Source organism: Dermacentor albipictus, chromosome 2 (assembly GCF_038994185.2).
Source record: "Dermacentor albipictus isolate Rhodes 1998 colony chromosome 2, USDA_Dalb.pri_finalv2, whole genome shotgun sequence".
NCBI lineage: Eukaryota > Metazoa > Arthropoda > Arachnida > Ixodida > Ixodidae > Dermacentor > Dermacentor albipictus.
In genome coordinates, this window is record NC_091822.1 from 177,584,341 (window position 1) to 177,599,432 (window position 15,092).

The 15,092-nt window shown below is 42.1% G+C and overlaps 1 protein-coding gene across 5 annotated transcripts in view; it reads right to left on the bottom strand.

Annotated features, from left to right (window-relative positions):
• LOC139056336 (cytoskeleton-associated protein 5-like) overlaps nt 1-15,092 on the bottom strand; it is a 121,623-nt gene that overhangs the window by 1,675 nt on the left and 104,856 nt on the right. For all 5 annotated transcript variants that reach the window (XM_070534494.1, XM_070534493.1, XM_070534490.1 and 2 more), the window contains 3 exons: nt 14,669-14,755; nt 2,629-2,824; nt 560-717 (listed from right to left, as the gene is read on the bottom strand). In XM_070534494.1, the coding sequence (XP_070390595.1) occupies nt 14,717-14,755 (39 nt within the window). In that variant the 3' untranslated portion in view covers nt 560-717; nt 2,629-2,824; nt 14,669-14,716. The remainder of the gene's footprint in view (nt 1-559; nt 718-2,628; nt 2,825-14,668; nt 14,756-15,092) is intronic.

Below are 15,092 nucleotides of genomic sequence, written 5' to 3' on the forward strand. Positions count from 1 at the left end.
CTTGAGCTAGCATGGCAAACTTGTTGCAAGGGCTAGGGAATACATTTTGGGGACCTTGTGGGATTGCGTTAATTGTGATATGATTATCATAGCTGTCTGCTGTAAGCCATCTGGGAATGCTGTGCACGTCAGTGTCATATTGCAGCCATACCTTCATTAGCAAAAAACTATTTCATAATGTACATTTGCACCTAGCTGTTACAGTAATGGTTATTGTCGTAGTTGTGCAAACAAAATAGTGTTTTTTTAATGACTGCCTTCAATCATTAAAAATGAGGAATGTGTGAATTTCATGGTTATCTTTAACAACAGCTTTAGGACAAATATTGCAACTGCAGAATTGAATCAGTCAGTGACTGAAGCATGTCCACTTTGCAGGAATCTGGAGACTAGCACAGTGAGAATGCTCTTCTAAACAATGGCAGACAGCACTTGCTTAAACATTTGGTGTGCCAAAATACTGTTGATATGACCATGGTCTCTAATTACTACTGTAGAACATTTGCAGCACATGCACACGCAGTGGTATTTATTACAAGTAGAGGAAGAAGTGACTAACGTTGGGAATGTCTTCTGACGAGGGATAGTCATCGTTACTAAAGTGCCCCTTGACATTCAGCTGATCCAAGACTGCATTAAGGCGAGTTGCCCACTGTTTTCGATTCCAGTGCATGTAGTCTTTGGGCAGCTTCGACAAGTCTCCTTTCCGAGGACTACCTGGGGAAAAAAGAAAAGGGCAGAAAACAATGCATGACTGACAAAAACTAGTGTGGCAGCTTTTGTGTTCATAAATGGAAAATGACATAGTATAAGAAATTGAAAGCAGCATACAAAACAGTTCACCAGCCATGAGCACACTGTAATCAAGATCAAGACAGACTGAATGTAAGTCCAAGCTGATTGAGTTCACAAGAAGGGGCTTTTCATAGCTACCAGTATACTTGAGTGTGTGTGTGTGTGTGTGTGTAAAGAGAGAGAGAGAGAGAGAGAGAGAGAGAGAGAGAGGAGTAATGAAACACAAAGAGGACAGTGGCGGGAATGTCTCGGCATCTTGGAGCATGTATTTTGTATTTGTGTGGTCTTTATTGGAAACCTTGTACCTGCTCCAGAGAAGCAAAATTTAGTTTAGCGTTTTCCTTAATTTACAATCATTTCCTAAAAAACTAGGAACAAAATAAGTGATTCACCGCTGCAGGTGACTATGGCTGCAGTGAGCTTGCACCAAAACTGTGTTTCCCAGCTGCGCTGGACAAAACTGCACAAGTTAATGAACCTTAAAGGGAGACTAAAGAAAAATATTACATCCATTTTATCTGATAAAATCTTTCAAAAGATATTCTTGCTTTCTAGGAAGATCCCCATAAAGGTACTTGTTCCAGTTGACATTACATACATTTACTATGTGCACACATTTTGTGACACTTTTTTCATGCGCATTACATGCACATATCATTCCCATGGAATTATAGCTCCGACAAACTTGAAATCTAAAAAGAATACACACCTAAGTCACTTAATTCAGTTACTTTTGCTATCAGTATTACAAGTTCAGGGAGCCTATTTACTTCTACGAAATGTCATGATCTAGCAGAAAAGTTCATGTAATGCTTAAATTGAGGTGCATAAAAAGTGAAATTCCTCCTCAACATTATTTAATAACTGGGTTATCTGATCTTCCGATATCTGATCAGAGTTTTGATCTTGGTGCGCATAATTTGTTCAGGTGAATGGTGTTCTGGGTAGTTTGGTGTCACGACATGAACAAATGCAGCTAATAAGTACAGTGGCGCTACGCTTCGTATTGTATAGTGTGGTATCTCCCCAACTTTTGCACTGCTGAAAGTATGTCATGGGGCAGCAAGGGCGTAATTTAGATAAAGGTGTGTTTTTTTTTTAGCAGTACGGGCAACAAATTTTGGTATTTAAGCCACTCTGCTACACGAAAACGTGCTGCAATATTATATCGCATGGTGGCTTTTCAAGTGCAAGGCTTATGTGTGGCTCCATTGAAGTGCAACTCATTACAGGAATACCACATCACTTACAACTTCTGTGTTAAAGTGTTAATGCAATACACTTTAACACACAATGCCAGCGTGCTTGGAGCTACAATCCCACACATGTTGCCCAACATGCCTGTGCTACCAAAGAGACAACATATAATAATGTGGCAACCACATATAATGTGCTTCAGCTGAGATTCTGGTGCAGACTTGATGCAATTATTATTGTACCTTAAGCAACAACGATGAATAGATTTTAAAGGTAACTTCAACAATGACATTTTTGCATCTTAAAGGAGATTATGGTTCTCCAACACCATGCACAATCTACAAAAGTGTGGTGTCAGTCAGTTCGCACTGCTGCAGCTCAATGCTTAGGGCAGTCATGGTTTCACTCCCATGTACAGTTCGCAATGGATGAAAGGTTAGTTTTCTAGGCTGGTGCTGCGGCTTAAATGCAAGCACGTGAACAAGATGTACCCTGTGCTTTCAGATCACAACAAACGAAGGTGCTTGCAACATTGGCCACATAAAAAGGAACGCCTTTAAAGCTGCTGCAGTATGCATTAGCAGCAGCTGCACATTGGCTGCAAGCAGGTGCAAAAGAACTGAACATTTTGCTTACTAGAGTAGCTGTGGCGATTGGTATCATTCATGCGCAGAGGAAGAACGTGCGCTACATTGGAGCCTGGAGGTTGCCTTTCAAGTTCGTTTAGCCGTGTTCGCACTAGCTCGCGGATGTGGGGTGCAAGGCTGCGGTAAAGCTGGTCCACATTGATGCCTGGGTTCTTCTTACACAGCCGGTGCAGTACCTGAATGTTCTGGAACAGGAAAGCAAATAAAACTCTGGCAGAGAATAAGTAATGAAACATTCCAACAGCGCTGCCAATAGAAAGAAAGACATATACATTCAAGTTCGTTTTTCTTAATGTTGCTCCCCATAAATGGCGTCACGTGTACTTACATTTTGTAGGCGACCACTTTTTATCAGGCTAATCACTGTTAGCAAGTTATTGCTCGAAACATGATGCGCCCTGCTGTATCCCAAATTTCATGTTGCGTATTCTATGGCATAGCCTTTTCTTGTGTGTGAAACAAATAGTTTTGTACATTTCTTGAATGTACATGAGCACCAGTGATCACTTTGAAATGCACAGCAATGTGTGTATAAATAGTGGATCAACTTAAGGGTCTGTTGAGTTTTGACAAACAATAACTGTGCTCAATGTGGTCATGATTTTAACATCACTTGCTTTTCTGGGCACAAGTTCGCCAGATAAGGAGTTCGATTTTTAACTCTCGCTAAGCATTAAGTCGTTCTTCACCATCACGATAACGCAACATTATGGCTTGTTGGCCAGACCACCTTGCCTGGTGAACAATTTAGAGCAGGACATGACAAAGCCAAGAAGGCTAGCAGGGTTCAATTGAATCTGGCATCATGCACATTCGGATGCAACAGCTATGAAAAGATTTTTGGGTAAACCCCCAATTATAGGGTCTACCATCCCAAAGCAACGCATGAAGTATGAGAGATGCCATACCAAAGAACTCTGAATTCAACCCCATGAAGTTCCTAAACGTACATCTAAATTGAACATCTCTGCATTTTTGGCCCCACCAGAAGGCGCACATCGTGCATGGAAATTGGTTGCACGACTTTGTGCTCGGCAGCACAAAGTCGCCACAGCCACCTAGTGGCCGCATTGGGTCCCTGCTCTTAAGCACTTTTGTATTTCTGATGACAGCATACAGGACAAACATTCTGCTGGGCTTTGCTGGGTTATGCATTCAGTATCGCACTCAGACAGTGGCCGACAGCATAAGAATAGTTGAAGCCATGTAAGCAGCCTAGATGAAGGTAAGTGTTTGCCAAGACAACTTAAAATGTTGCAAACTGAAAAGACTTGCTAGAGGGACAACATCTGACAATACAGGTGTCCACAATACCATAGCGCTACACTAGAAACCAAATTTGAGAACATTCGCTAAAGCAACGTGCTATAAATGTCAGCTATTATAACCTAGCTACCATAGGCTACATGTGCTCAGAAAGGTGACTGAAAAGGCACTGCATCTACGCACCAAACAAATGTGCTTGAAAAGAAAAAAAAAAATTAAAGGAAAAAGGAAGCATTCCACCTAAAAGTACTGGATTTGTGCCGCACTATAACCCCAGACCACTGCAAGCCGCTTTTCAACAACTAAACATCTGCATTTAAGATAATCAGGCATCACTAGCCTACAGGTTAATTTCACCAGTGTTTCAATTCTAATGCAATCAAAAGCATGAAATATGGTTATCAAACTGGAACTGAAGTAGACACATCACTGATACAAGTAATCTCCATGCCATATTGCGGGAACCAGTGTAAATGGAGACACTTGATCCTCTTGTAAGAACATGAATTGTCCTTTGTGCCCCAAAATGTAAGGTTGAACAGATGCAAGATCTTTGACAGGAGAGCAAGTAGTACTTCACAAGTATTTTCAAATGAGGTGTAAGATCGTACTTTTACAGTAATCTTATCTTGAGCACCAACTGAATGTTCAATTTTATAATGGTGCACCCTATAAAACAGTGAATGTAAAACTACCTACGTAAGCACTAGTTGTACCGTGGGGGGCCACAACTTATTGGAATAAACTTTCCTCTATACTGGCACTTATGCCTCCGCAATAAAAATGTGACGAGAAATGCTGCCTTGTCAAACCAAGGAAATGACTGCAATAATACTGGACAAAGTGGGCAACATAAATAGCTGCATAAATAGCTGCATGAATGCATACTTGTATATTGGCAAATGTAGCTGGACTGCCAGCTTGGTAACGTGAGGTATGCATGTGGTCATCGTGAAGACAGCAAGCACTCTGGAGCACGCACCCCGAAAAGGTTCACGGTTGACGATGTTGCGAGTGAGTGACAAATTGTCAGAGGGCTTACCACGGCTAAGTTGGTTGGTGCACCATGCAGTTAATAGGACAGACTGGGAACTAGCTAGCAATAATATCGTAATCACTATGTGACATCTTCACTGTTGAGACAAACATTCTGGTCCAATGCTATGAACAGGGCCCTCTTATGAGGAATCCTATTTTAACTCGTGAAGTGCTCGCCTAAGGCAACCACTGAATGAGGTTTGTTTAAATTGAAAAGTCATTCTTATTATTTTTGGGAGCAAGTTTCTTGTTTAGATTTCCAAATCTGTTACAAAAATTTATTAGAGGAAAAAAGAGGCATCAGGCAAAAAGGCCCATAAACTTACAACAAAAGCAGATATGGCAATTCTACAAGCAGCACCTATTGGAGCACCTGAAGCAGACAAAATACACGCTTTAAATGGCCCTGAAGCCGCCACTAGATTTTCATTGTGGAATAAAATGAACATTCGCCAAGAGGTTAGTTTTACCTCTTAGCTAGTGTTCATTTTATTCCACTATGTTCATTGCTCACCAGACAAGTTCCCATCGAACTTTGGATTACACTAGTTTTTCAGTGAAACTTGCCATAACATGTGTATCTGAAGCATTTCATGCAAAATGTAAATCACTTAGCCAGCAAGCCAGAGAATCCGTGTACAAGTTTATTATTCACAAGCACAAAATGTACACATGAGTTGTTACCACTACAGCGAATGCAAATTCTGAAGCATTTCATGCAAAATGTAAATCACTTAGCCAGCAAGCCAGAGAATCCGTGTACAAGTTTATTATTCACAAGCACAAAATGTACACATGAGTTGTTACCACTACAGCGAATGCAAATTAGGATGAACACCTTGCAGAGGCTTGCACATGCACAGCAACATCCAGCAACAGCGAATGCAAGGCAGACAAACAAAACACAGTCTGACCACTAATGATGTTGAAAGCTGCAACCTCAAGAGGCATGCAATGAAAAAAAATATATATATATATATATATAGCTGCATGAACGCACACTTGTATGTCAGCAAATGCAGCAGGCCTGCCACCTTAGCAAGATGAGTCACTCATAAGACAGGAGTCCTACAGTCGAGTCTCTCACAATAATAGCTTTATGCAGCAAAAAAAAAAAAAAGATTTGACAAGCATAGAGGCAAATGTCTACGTTGCAGTGTACAAGTTCATAGCAAGGCCACAAAGGTAAATTTTTTGCTTGAGGAGTCTACAAAAGAAAGAAAAAAATCAGCTCTCAAGGAGAATAACTTGTTTGTAATCAAACGGAACGACACAGAAAGACGTGATAGTTTAAAAAGGCTGGAAACAATAAAAGCCATAAAAACTAACAGAAAGATGACATGTCCATGCCCTCCTCTATGGCATTTTGCATGTAACTAATCGATGTCAATATTTTGCGGAAAGCAGCAACGAAAGAGGCAATGATGGGAAGAGTGAAACTGTATTTCAAGTTTTGATTTGTTTTAACCGTTTTTCCAGACTGTCTTTATGAAAAAGTTTGCTGAATTTTGTTGTAAGCTGTTATTTTTACTGATCATATGTTCATATTAGTCTCCCCATTTTTCCCAAGAAGTGTAATCAGAAGCGTGAATCATATGCAGGGGTGAAATGTATGAGTGAAATACAATACAGCCTAAAAAAGAAAAAAAAAATTTTTTTACACATCCAATATCAATAAAGATCTTTCATCCAGTCAACAAACTCGCAAGTAATGTTAGCCCTTTGCGACACGGCGTGTACAATTGTACACGCGATTTTCACGAGCTTTTTTGCGAGCTTCTATCATCGTCATCAACACTTGGGCCATTGGAGCCGCATTCGAATTTACCGCTCTACCGGACGGTGCTGCCATCTCGTGATTGCCGCGCCAAATGCATTACCAAAACAAGAAAACAAGATGGACGCCTCGACGTTCTACGGCGCGTCAAGTAGGTGCTCTTGGCTTTATCTTTTCTGCCTATTTAAAACGTTGATTAAGCTGGAACTAAAGCTGTGGACCTGATAACTAAGTGCTATAGATAAGAATAATACGGAATTATTTTTTATTGTACTACTGGTTAGGAAACGGTGGTCATGTTTACGATGGCGTGTCTATTTGTACACAACATGTCACAAATGCACCGTTTAGGCGGCCGCCGGTTCATCCTGCTGTAACTGCGGCGAATGTCGCTTTTCTGCTTTACTGAGCCTTTTTTTCCTTTTATAGGCATCCAGACTCATGCGAGAACAAGACGCAAGACTCCGAACTCGTCAGTAGACCAGCTTTTTGACGCCATCATGAATGGAGATGTGTCAGACGCCGATCTTTCTGACGATGAAGTCGCCGATGTACAGGCAGCTCAAGCGGTAAGTGGCAAATAGCGAAATTTCTTGTTAGCAGTTGCATCATTTTGCCTTTACGTTTGCAGGTAACTGCATCGAATGAGGAGCATGACCCTAAAATGCATCCTGCAGACGACGAGGGTGATCTCAGTGACAGTGATGAGATGCCTGCGAAAAAAGTGAAGCATGTCAAGTGGCTCTCCAAACCTTTCGATCCAGTGGACACGCGCTGCACCTACCACCCGCTTGGCGGATCAACGCCAGAAGAACCGCTAAAGTATTTCATGAAGTATTTCACCGATGAAGTGTTCGAGGACTTCACGAAGTACACAAATATTTATGCCTTGCAGAACACAGGAAACGAACTTTCGTGCTCCGTGCAAGAGATGAAAGTGTTTTTTGGAATTCTCATTTACATGGGTGTCCTGAAATTCCCACGTGTCCGCATGTATTGGCAAAGCGGTACCCGAATTTCTGCAATTGCAGATGCAATGGCGGTAAACAGATTTTTTAAATTGCGAAGCGCATTGCACATAACTGACCAGAATGAGCCAAGGGATGCATCCAGTGTGGACAAGTTCTGGAAGGTGAGGCCGCTCCTCGATGTCATTAGGTCCCGGTGCCTTCAGCTTGAAGAGCTTGAACATAACTGCATTGATGAGCAGATGGTGGCATTTACAGGAAGGGTCCCAGCAAAACAGGTGGTGAAAAGTAAGCCAAACCCTGTTGGTGTGAAGATCTTTGTGCGATGCAGCACCGATGGTCTGGCGCATGATTTTGAACTCTATCAGGGCAAAGGCACAGGAGTAGACCGGGAGTTCTCCTACCTTGGTCTAGGGGGCTGTGTGGTAATGAGACTTGTGGAGTCATTCCCACAGCACCGCAACCTGAAATTGTTCTTTGACAATTACTTCACGTCCGTGCTGCTTCTGAGGGAGCTAAAAGGTATTGGAATCCTTGCCACGGGTACGATCAGGTGCAACAGGCTGCTGGGTTGTAAGCTGAAGGGCGAAAAAGAAATGCGAAAGGAGGAGCGTGGGAGCACCGATGTCAAGGTGACAGAGGAAGGAGACGTTGCCCTTGTGCGATGGAAGGACAACAATCTGGTCACGGTGGCCTCAACACAGGTTTCCACTGGTGAAGCTAGGGCTGTGAGCAGGTGGAGCTCCTCGAAAAAGGAGCGCATCGAGGTAGAATGCCCACAGGCTATACTAGAGTATAATCGCCACATGGGTGGGGTTGATAAGTTGGATTTTATCATGTCGCTCTATCACATCAGAGCAAAGACAAAAAAATGGCCTGTAAGGGTAATTTCACACCTCACCTCATTTGCGCTTGCAAACTCATGGTTGCAGTATTTAAGAGATGCTTCTGCTGAAGGCCTTGTCCAAAAGAACACGATGGACATGCTACAGTTTCAAACCGATACTGCCATGAGCCTGCTTGTTTCCGAGAAACCTTTGGAGAAGCGAGGGCGACCAAGTGCGGAAAGCTTACAGAGGGTATCAAAAGCACCTCATAATAGTGGACCCCTCCTTACAAACACTGTTCATTTGGATGGTAAAGCGCACTGGCCTCAGCACGTGGATGCACGATTCCCACAGCGTTGCCGGAAGCCTGGATGCAATTCCAAATCACGAGTTCGGTGCAGGAAGTGCGAAGTGTTCTTGTGCCTGTCCGCCACTAATGACTGTTTTTATGAATATCACACCAAGTAAGCAAGAAGGCTGATCAGCTGATGACCAAAGAGGAATTTTTTATCGCTCTACCTGCAATATTTTCATGCAATAAAGCCTTCGGTTGACTTTTGCTGACTTAGTTGTATTGAGTCACAGTGTGTACATATGAGGACGCGACCTAATTTATTAAGTACCTAAGGTACCGGCTTGTTTATGGTTTTTTACTGAAATATTGTTCATCAAGAGTGCACACAGGCAGTTTCAAAATTTTCTGATGACTATATCCTAATGCGTGTCGCAAAGGGTTAGTCAAGGCATAATGCTTCTGTAAAGCAAAGTGTGGAATTCGTCTTACTCAACAAAATACATCAACATGCTGTATTTGAGAAACACAAAACGGGGCAGCATTCACACAGGCTTGCATTGGCTTAATCATATCCAAAGCACTTCAGACATGCACCAGATGATTCCGTGGCAGAAACAAGACCTTTCACAGATTAACTATCCCATACCAGCAAGCATAAATTCTGGATAATAGAGAGCTTTTTAGTCAGGACATATGTGCGCTAATGTTCGAGGGTTTCATGTCCTGGAATTGCATAGTGATCTACGAGGGATGCTGTAGTGGAGAGCTCTGGATTATACTGACCACCTGGATTTGGCTAACGTGCACCCACAACACGGTACATTAGTGCTCTTACATTTCACCCTTGTTGGATTGTGGTTGCCATGTCTGGGAATCCTACCTGCTATCCCGTGCTCAACGGTGCAATGCCACAGAGTCTGCGTTAAATATGCTTAAAGGGCCCCTAAACAAACTGGAGGTCAAAATTTTGTTTATAGTGGTAGTTGTGTAAGAGTCTACAACAGTCGCAAGAATTTTTGAAAATGACGCTACCAAAGCAGAGTTACAGACACTTGATGATCAAGAATGCCAGCTGCCATGCAGCTTACCCTCTCCTTCGTGTCTCTCCCCTTAAGCAGTTTCTTCTCGCCCTGTACTCCTGTAACTCCTCTAAATGGCATGTGGACACTACATTACAAACGTCATGTTCACATTTCTCTTTCCTAGTTTCAAAACACCGTCCACATCCGGTTGACATAATTTTGCATTTTTCGTCTACCCACTGTCGCTGCCATGCCAGCCTGTGCTCTGTGTTCCCGTGAAGCAGTGCCATGAGGCACCCTGTGTTGCGAACGATACGCGATCACTGCCCGTTTTGTTTACAATACACTGTTAGAGGCCTAACACACCTCACAAACAGAAAAGAGAAAGCACAAACAAACAGACGAAGGAGGTATTCTGTACACAATATGTGTGTATATTTGAAATGTGTGAAAAAAATTGTCAGGGTTTGTTTAAGTGGAAACAGGAGAGGAGTGTCAACAGCGGCACTGACAGCATCATCAAATGTTGCCAGATGCTGCTGAATTCAAGCTAAATGCAGAGGAATGTTTTGTTTTTCTATAGTGTGACGCTTCTTGGTGGAGAAACACATACTGTAAGAAACTTTGCACTGTGGCGCTACCATCTTCTTGCCGGCAGAAAAGAGGACACATCCACAGAATGAAATAACGAGGTTTGTGTGGTATAGTTGAGCAAAGAGTCACAAGAACATTGCCGCCAGCTCAGCTGTTTGCGACTCCATCCTGTACTCTGCTAAAATGCTTAAACTAAGAATGTACACATTGGCTATGAAAGAGCTAACCATAAAAACCCAGATAGCAAGTTTCATTTACACTTACATGTCTCAATGTTCGTAAATGCAATCATTAAATGCAAAAACAGCAATGTACGCAACTTTCTACAACAAGTGATCTTTCAAGATCAGGAACATGAACACGTAATTGTGGGAAAGAAGGTAGACTACCAGAGCCCTAGTCCAGGTGCAGTACATGATTCATTAAAGTTGAGCACTAGGGGAAAAAAAGAAAGGAAAAGTTGAACTATTGTGAACCTTTAAAGTGCACTGTAGATAAGATTTAAAGGGGCCCCAAAACAGCTTTTAGCAGAGTATCAAAAGAAAGTGAAGTGAGCCATTGAACACTTCATGAATTTGCTTCCATGATAATTTTTCGTTCACCAAAATAATCAATGACAATGCAGGCATGGTCAGAAACTTTTTACCCATGGCTAATTTAAAATGAGCAATGTGACCGAAAGTGCAGTTGACGCGTTTTGCATTTGCTTCCAGTTCAGGTCTGCCTGAAGCTTCAAGTGAATGCAGATGAACTGGAAAAACAAGCTTTTCAAGCTTATAGGTCTCATGAACCAAAGTAACAGCCTGGAAAAAGAATACTTTACTTAGGGATGGGAACACTAATTCAAAATGTAATCCCTTTCAATACATAAAAAAAAAACTTCCAGCATAGTGAACTCAAGTAGATAAGTATTGTTCTACACGATGAGCATCCACAGCACGCCAGAAGGATAATGACAGGCAACATTTCGTTTACTCCCGTTGGCATATACGTAGCCTCCACTTCCCACTTTGCTCAATTCATTGTGGTTAGTTTTGCCTACTTTCTAGTGTGTGATGGTACATTTCAAGCATGTGTTTGTGCATGCATATGCTTTCTTTGTCTTTTATTCTCATTTATTACACCCGGAGTAGCATGCCAAGCCTCAGAGGCTAACCTCTCCAGCTACCATTACAGTTTCTCTTTTGCATGCAGGTTCATGTACACCATTTCCTTGTGATCCAATACTGAGATATACAAAACAAAGGGTAAACCACTTGTAGCGAGCTGCATAGCAGTGAGTGTTCAGAAGTCCAATGGCACTAGTGGCTTTTCTAGCAGTCTACCTCAAAAAAAAAAGAAAGTAGTAGAAGAGAGAGGCAATATTTTTCCACAAACACTATGCCCTGCACTCTCTGCGTGTTTCAATCTTTTGCTCTACCTTTCTACCATCGTTGCACAATTTCTTCGACAAGTTAGACCAACTATGGCTGAGCCAGAGTTTGTCTTTAACTAAGGTGCACAATGTCGTTTCAAACTATGTGTATTCTACTGTTGAAATGAAGCTTGCTCATTTTGTACTACTACTGCTGTGTGAGAGAGAGAGAGAGCCTGTGTTTCCACAAGAGATGGATAAAATTGTGCTTGTATATAGTGGAATTTGTAAAATCCCCCAAAATGCGTGTAAGTATGACAGAGTGCCTAATCAAACTTCCGTGAGCTGGTGCATTCACCGCTACAGTGGTGGACATATCTTAAGACATGATGCTCCTTTGCCCCACGCCGTGTGGGGCACGAACCGTGCCCCACACGGCGTTCGTGTTGTCCACTTCTCTACTCTTGTGTCCTGTCTGCACGCCTCACTTCTATTTTGCATTATGAATCCTTACCAACTAGCTCAGCTTTCTGTCGTTCTAAACAATTAGTGCTTTCTGCTGCGTTGCTATAGCAATGCCTCGTCAACACTAGGGCTGGGCGATCGATAGATTAACCTTCCGATTAATCAATCAACTCTTTACCTACCACACCCATTGAGCATTGTTAGCCCACAAACAATAGTTTCGAACAGCGTTTTCAAGACCTTCTATGCCACTTATGGACACTGCGTCATGCGACATATAGTAGGAGAACTAAACTTTCGTTTCTTACGGAGTTAGCATCTTTTTCCTCGCTTGGCGGCGATTTTTGAATTAGCATCGAAGATGCGTACGTGTTCTTCGGGGTTGAAAACAAAAATGGCCACCTCCAAAACATCGTGTATTTCATTATTCCACTGCGTCTGCACCAACTTTATCGACCGCTCAAACAACAGCGAGTTGGAGGATGCTGCCTTGAGTCCGAGGATGCTGCCTTTTCATCTGACCGATTCTGAGAGCGACGGTGATGGAAACCAACCCGGAACTTGAACATGCACCACTACTAGTTTGCACTCCTCCGCCAGCTGAAGCCATTCAGCACAAGCCAGCTAACATACCGAAACTGCAAGAAATCTTTCATGACAGCTAAATGCAGCAAAAAAAAAAAAGTTTACTGCAAGACTTGCAACGTTCCCCTATGTTTCACACCCCTATGTTTCACATTGAGAAGCTGCTTTGCTACATGGCACAGCCAGCTGCAGGGTTTCCAGATAAATTGCTGTAGTGTAAGTAGTGTTCAAGCAAAATTTGATTTACTTGCAGATAGTGACTATAAGCAAAACATTTTGAATACTACGAAAATTTTACACAATTTTTTTCTCTTTTTAAATAGAAGCATATCCTTAAAGTATTTCAATTTTATTCTACAATCTTGTTTTTGGCAATTTATATTTTTTTTGTGATATACATTTAGTAAATAAAAGTTGTTTTTTATGATATACATTTAGTAAATAAAAGTTGTAAGCCTGAAAAGAGGATCCATTCTGCTTTGCTGTCAATATTGCATAAAATTTTGAGTTAAATAGTTTCTTCAGAAAAATAATCTAGTGTAACCTACAAAAAACAGCCATTTTTCCCAAGGCAGGGAAAGCATTAACGCTTTAATCACAACTGAGCTTTTCTTTTTAGTCCCGATTATATGTGAGCTTAACCGATCAAGTGGTTAAGCTCACATGACCAAAACCAGGCAAGTGACAGCATTGACGGCACTGCTTCTCTTGCTGAACAAGAAGGAAGGGAACGTGTTCCGACTGCGGCCACATATGCGCACTGCAATTTGAACATTTCAACAGATTCTGTCCTGTGTTCCTAGTCCTGTTTGTGTGCAGCATTTTATTTTAGCCAGAAAAAGGGGGAGATAATTAGAGGCATCTTACTTTCCTTCGGTGCTTGAATGAAAGGAGGCATGGTGCAGAACGAATGTGGATGCTGGCCCCATTTTGCTTTTTTGCCAAAAAGAGTCGACGACTTGACACATGAAAGGGGCCCTGAAACACTTTTCGGACTTATCATAGATAGACATCACTATTAAATTACGTTGCCTCACAAATCTCTTCCCGCAAAATTTTTTCAAATTCTTCAAGCACAAGCAAAGTTAGACATAGTTATCGGATCGATCAGCAGCTTTCAGTCTCCTTTCATTTCCTTTAGTGTGCTGGAAGCTACACAGGGGAGACGGCAAGATGGCATTACAGTGAAACTGAAGTGTGCATTACAATGAAATGAGGCTCCACTCGCCACAATGAATCTGAAATAATGTCATTTACTAAATATGGAAGTTAAAATAGGACCTAAACTCGCATTCATGTGGAGCTACAATAACGAGATTTTAATACATACTTCCACTTCCCGGAACACTGTAGCAATGTGAGGTTCACTGCAAGGATGCAAGGTTCAAACACAAGTGAGCTGGGAGCAATATCTGGCTTGTATAGGACAAACTGCGAGGTCTCTTGATCAGCAGTGAATCTGCCATGTTGAAAAGTTGTTCTTGGGCACCCTTAAAAAGAAGTACCCCGCAGGTGTGGTACGAGCACAGCATGTGGCAGACAAACTCTGCCCCTGCATGCCCTTCACAACAAACAATGGGCCAAGCGTTATCATCACATACTTTCTGTTCCGCATGGGAGACATGTTGCGCAGCAATCCACAAGTAAGAAAAAGAAAAGCAGGCATTCTATCTTACAACAGTTACTATCACAGCAGGTACCATTTGGCAAGGCACAGTCTTTCATCAAAAGTCCGTAGCACAGAAAGAAAAAACAAAACAAATGGAATGCCAAAGTGTTCTTGGGAGTTTGGCCACAGTCAATGTTTTCTAAGACGGCGATAAGGCAGTCAAGCCTACCTCGTCAAAGTCGTCTTCATTGCTCAACTTCTGCATCACATTCTTGAACTACTGGTGAACACTCTTTTGGTCAGATTCATCGTTGCTCTGGTAGCACAAATTGAGGAGTGGGAGAGAAAAAAAAGAAGTTTTCATGTGAGCCTCTAGCTGCACCAAGCAAGACAATATCAAACAAAAACTAAAACCAGGCTATGTTTACTGACAGAGTCTGATGACCCAAAGAAACCACACAGTGGTTAAGGGGAACGCCACAGTGGTAGTTCTAGATTAGTCTTGACTACCTGGGGTCCTTTAACATGCACTCGAAGCTCACAGTAAAATCACAGGTCACATTAGAACCATCCCGCAACCCTGTGTTCTAAAAAAGTTTCTCTAGGTTCCCCCCAGCACACCGAGTGGTGTTTGGACAAAACAAGCACTATCC